Source organism: Monoraphidium neglectum, assembly GCF_000611645.1.
Source record: "Monoraphidium neglectum strain SAG 48.87 unplaced genomic scaffold scaffold02209, whole genome shotgun sequence".
Lineage (NCBI taxonomy): Eukaryota > Viridiplantae > Chlorophyta > Chlorophyceae > Sphaeropleales > Selenastraceae > Monoraphidium > Monoraphidium neglectum.
In genome coordinates, this window is record NW_014011419.1 from 5,365 (window position 1) to 10,396 (window position 5,032).

The following is a 5,032-nucleotide window of genomic DNA, read 5'->3' on the forward strand; positions in this document are numbered from 1 at the left end:
GCCCGCGCGTCGCGCGGCTCGGGCGCCGCCCAGCCGGCCCCGATTTGAGCTTTGAGGTGCACCGCGATCTGTGGCACCCCATAGTATTGGAGCTTGAGCTCCCGCCGCAAGGCAGGGTCCCGCAGGTGGCCCTCCAGCGCCGCCACCGCCGCCGCGTGCACAAACTCCTGCCCCAGCGCGCCAGCTGGCAGCAGGCCTGACGACAGCGGGTGCTGCCGCGCAGACGGCCCGTGCGGCTGCCCCGCGGCCGCCGCGGCGGCGGCGGCGGCAGCGTGTGGGGTTGAGGGGGGCGGGGGTGGCGGGACGACCAGCAGTTGGGCTGTGCCCACGAGGACGATGGTGCCGGCGGAGGTGGGGATGGGCAGGCCCAGCAGCTCGCGCACGCGGCCGGGGTGGCGGCGCGGCGGCTGCGACGGCGTCTGGCCGGCGTTGGGTCCGTTGTGGCCTGCTTGTGATTAGGGAGGGGCCGGCGGGGCATGCGGCGAGGTGAACAAATCAGATGAGCACGGGGAGCTGCAAGATCATCGACATGTCCAGAAGGTCATCGCTGGCTGAAGTGCCAGCCAGTGAGCGAGGCAGGGAGCACTGCACTGGCAAGCTGCCCCGCTGATCATGCCCATGCGCCCGCTCAATCACCCACACTCTCAAGCACAAAACGCGCACCGGCTCCATCGCTGCCCGGCTCAGGCGCCACCACCAGGTCCCCACAGCAGAACTCGAGCAGCTCCACGGCAGCTTCCACCCCCATCCGCGAGAACGCCACCCCCTGCCCCGAGCCCGCTGCGCCCCGCTGCTGCCCCAGGCGCCGCAGCAGCGGCCGCAGCGCCACGGGCGTCGCGACCCTCAGCCCGGCGACGCCGGCCGCGTCCAGCTGCAGCTTCACCCGCCACGGGACCGCCAGCAGCGGCAGGTGGCGCTCGACAAACGCGCGGCCGCTGGGCCCCAGGTCGGCTGCCGGCGGCTGCAGCAGCTGCTGCTGCTGCAGGCGGTCGTGTGGCGCGCCCTGCTGCTCGCTGGGCAGCGCAAAGTTGAGAGCGGAGCCGACCGCCGCGGCGATGGCCGACATGGGGGAGCCGTTGGCCAGGGCGCCTGGCTGCGCCACAGGCGGCGGCCGCCGCGCCGCGGCTTCCGGAGGGGTTTGGGGCGGGAGCAGGGCGCTGGGCGGCTGGAGGAAGGTGCCCTCGCGCACGTGCACCAGGCGACCGTTGTGGAGGGGCCAGGCCTGCAGGTCGGCGGCCAGCTGGTACATCTGTGGTGTAGGTGATGGGGGTGGTGGTCGGCGGGGAGGGGTTTGGTTTGGTGGCATATTTCAGCACATGCAAGAGAAGAGTATCAGGATGCTGACAGCAACAATCATTTCAGTTGAATGGGGAACCACCAAGAGGTGTCGCACACGTTGGCACACAACACGACCATACACAACTTCATGCACGCACACACATGCACACGCTCACTCACTCACACACACACACGCACACACACACACACACACACACACACACACACACACACACACACAGGCACAACGACACACGATCACACACAATCACGCACATTGCATACAACCACATGCACAACAGTAGCACGGAGCGCGTAAAGTGTGCAGCGCCCCCGCCAATTAAAGCGCACCTGCACAAATACCCGCGCCGCGTCGTCATCCCCAGCAGTCCGCGCCCCAATAAGGTCTGGCAGCAGCAGGTGCAGCCCTGGCAGCGGCGCGGGCCCGCCCTCACGGCCGCAGGCTGTCGCGAGCAGGTGCTCCCAGGCAGTGACGACGCCCGCGAAAAACGCCTCCTGTCGGGGGTCCGGCGGCGGGGCTGCGGCCGCGGACGAGGCGGCCCCGCCGCCGTCGGGCGCGCCGCCGCGGGGCCCGGGCGGCAGCAGCGGCGCGGCGCGGCGGCTGGCGCCGCCGAGCGGCAGTTGTCCCAAGCGGCCCCCAGGGGCAGCGGCGAAGCGACGCGCTTCAAGCTGGAAATCCCCACCCACCACAAAGCCCTGCGCCCCCAGCAAATTGCCGCCGGGAACGTGCGTGCGCGTGTCAGTGGCGCCGCCCCACGCCGGCTGAACGGGCGGGAGCGGCAGCGCCATGGCCAGCAGGCCGCCCGCCGCTGTCACGCCGCGCCGCCCGCTAGTCGCAACGCGGGCCGCGACGCACGCCAGCGGCCCGAAGCTCTCGCCGCCGGGGCCAGGCGCGGTGGCGCCCGCCAGCTGGCGCGCGAGGCCGCCCAGGCCGCTGAGCTCCTCCACGCAGCAGCTGACCATCCAGCTCTCGCGGCTCCTGGCCACACCGCCCCCCTGTCTGCCATCAGACCGCTTCTCACTGTCGCCCTGCTCGCCGTCGGCCTCCCCGCTGCCGCCACACTCCTGCCCTAAGGTCGGCGGCGCCGCGCCGTCCCCGGTCGCCGCCGAGTCCCCGGCTGCCGCGCCACCCTCGACGCCAAGCGGCCGCCCGTCGGCCAGCGCGGCCAGGGCGGCCGTGTCGGCGGTCTCATCGACGTCGATGGCGACAACGTGCTTGTGCACCTGGTTGTGCAGCTTGGCGTGCTTCAGGAAGGCAAAGGGGCCGAGGCCGCCGCTGCTCTTGGGGCGCGTGGCGATGGCGTGGACGAGCGCGCCTGCAGGGGGTTAGCGCGGGGGGGGGGGGCGGTCGGCGTGTGCGGGGTGGTGATTTGCGTGAGGCCTGCTTAGTGTTGGGCGTCCAGGCTGACACCAGGGCAGGGGTCATGCGCTCTGCCATGGCTTAAATGCGTTGCCTCTCAACAAATGCACCGCAGCTGCAGCCGCAGCCGGGCCGACCGCCCTCGATCCCCAGGTGCGCCACCAAGCGCGCACCAGGGAAGACAGCGGGGTCGCCGCCGCCGCCACCACCTGGGCCGCCGCCGCTCCCCGGCTGCTGCAGCTCCTGCGCCAAGGCCGAGCGGCATGAGAACACGGCCCGCGCCGCCGCCTCGCCCCGCTCCCACACAGACACGGACACGGCGCGCGGGCCGCGAGCGAGCAGCAGCCCGCGCGCCGCTTGGGACGCAAACGCGGCGAGCGCGCGCCGCGCGTCAGCCTCTGAGACGCCGAGCTCTCGCAGCCGGCCTGCGCCCGCCGCTGCGCCCGCCGCTGCGCCCCCGCCGCCGCCACCGACGCCAGGGCCGCCTGCGGCAGGGGCAATCGACTCCGGCGTCCGCAGGGGCAGGCGCAGCAGTGTCGCCTCGACCGTGGCGCCGGGGTCGTGGCCGGCCGCGAACGCCCAGGGTGCGGCAAACTGGGACGGGAAGCGCGCGAGCAGGGAGGCCGCGGCGTCGCCGGCGTCGCCGCCGTCTCGGTGGGCGTAGCGGCGGCCGCGCGGCTGCGGGCGGCGGAGCTCGGCGGCGCTCTGGGCAAGGACACGGCCTGTGTGCGTTGCGGATAAGTGAACGTGGGTTGTGCCCGAAGGGCGGTCAAAGGATGGGGATGCCCCGCGCGCCATTTGGGTGCTCAAGCCCGCGCAGCCACTCAGCAACCCCCCATGTGCAACCCAGCAGCAGACGGCGATTGGGGTACTGCCGGCGGCAGGAAGCGGCGACCCCATGGCCCCTCACCAGAGGGGTCGAAGAAGCAGCACGCGTCCCCCGCCAGCGCCTGGCAGACGTCGCTGACGCCAAACGCCGCGGCCAACCCCTGCCCAACGCCGCGCCCGCCCCGCAGCAGGTAACCGCCCGCAGCATTGCCAGGGACCGCAGCCCCGGCTGGGCCCGCGCTTGCGGTGGCACCCACGAGGGCGGAGAGCTCTTTGGGGGTGAGCACTGCGCCGTCCAGCACCGCGCACAGTGCGGGGCCTGGAACACAGGGCGAGGGGTAAGGAGTGGAGGGGCAGGCGTGAGGGATGAGGGGTGAGGTGCAAGGGGCGAGAGATGTGAGCGGAGTGGTGAGGGGTTTGCAGGTGATGTCTCTTCCATCAGCCCTGAACAGAAGGCTTGTTTCCCTCTGCTATCTGGCAGACGCGCGGCTGGGGGGTGTCATGGCTTGCAGACCAGGCCCTGCCCAGGGGGCCGTCCAGGCTCTCAAGACGGCAGGCACAGCGACGCCATGGCAGGGCAGCACTGAGAGACAACGCCAGCCGCCACCAACGGCCCGCCCGCGCCCGCGTGCCTTGGTACCGCCCGAGCGCCGGATGCAGCAGCGCCCGCCCCGCTAGCTGGCGCGCGTCCAGCACCACCTCTAGCCGCGACGCCCCCGCCACGTCAGCGAGCTCGGACAGATCACACAAGAACGCGTACACGGCACCCGCACCGCCGCTACCGATGACGGCAGCGGCGTCATCGTGCTGGCCGCCGTTGCTGGACGAAGGGTCAGGGCAGCGCGCGGCGTGCGTCTCGGCGGCGGCGGCGAGGGCGGCGTCGGCGGAGGGGCATGGCAGGTCGGCGGCGGCCTGGTGGCGGCTGGTCTCGTGCATATGCCTGCATGAGTTGTCAGGCCGTTGGTGCATGCTGATGGGGAAAAGAAGTCGTCGGTGCTTTGGTGCGCAGGGCTTACAGTCTTGCTAGAGTGTGGCACAGCACGTCAAACATCAAACCGGATGCAGGATGACAGGGCAAGGCCAGCACGATCCCGTCGGCCTGACGCCAGCCCCACCAACCACCGAGGCCCCAGCCCTCCCCCGCACCTCATGCTGCGCACGCCCAGCGCCTCAGCCGCGGCGTGGCTCAGCCCCTCGTGCACCAGCCGCGCCCCCTCGCTGCCCAGCCACGCTGCGTCGTTGAAATACAGCTGCCCAGACGGCGCCATCACACACGCCACGTCGGGCAGCATCACGTCGCAGCTGCCCTGCAGCTGCCTGTCCGCGCCGCCCCGGCCGCGCTCAGGAGAGGCCACGGCCGAGCGTTGTCCGCCAGGTGTCGGGCTCCCCGCAGTGGCTTCGCCGGCGTGCATGGCCTGTGCTGCGCACTCTGCCAGGTGCAGGGCTGTGCCCAGGTCTGAGTCGTCCAGGGGGCGGCCCGCGCTGCGGTCTGCCAGCACCGACAGCGCCAGGGCGTAGCCCTCAAAGCCCCACCTTGGTTGGGGG

The 5,032-nt window shown here is 72.0% G+C and overlaps 1 protein-coding gene across 1 annotated transcript in view; it reads right to left on the reverse strand.

Moving 5' to 3' along the window:
- MNEG_10174 (hypothetical protein) overlaps positions 1-4,899 on the reverse strand; it is a gene marked incomplete at both ends in the record, with an annotated part of 10,254 nt that extends 5,355 nt beyond the window's left edge. The window contains 7 exons of the mRNA XM_014041354.1: positions 330-445; positions 664-1,249; positions 1,630-2,615; positions 2,833-3,381; positions 3,570-3,806; positions 4,072-4,427; positions 4,634-4,899. Of these exons, the coding sequence (XP_013896808.1) occupies positions 330-445; positions 664-1,249; positions 1,630-2,615; positions 2,833-3,381; positions 3,570-3,806; positions 4,072-4,427; positions 4,634-4,899 (3,096 nt within the window). The remainder of the gene's footprint in view (positions 1-329; positions 446-663; positions 1,250-1,629; positions 2,616-2,832; positions 3,382-3,569; positions 3,807-4,071; positions 4,428-4,633) is intronic.
- Between the last annotated feature and the right edge of the window lie 133 nt (positions 4,900-5,032).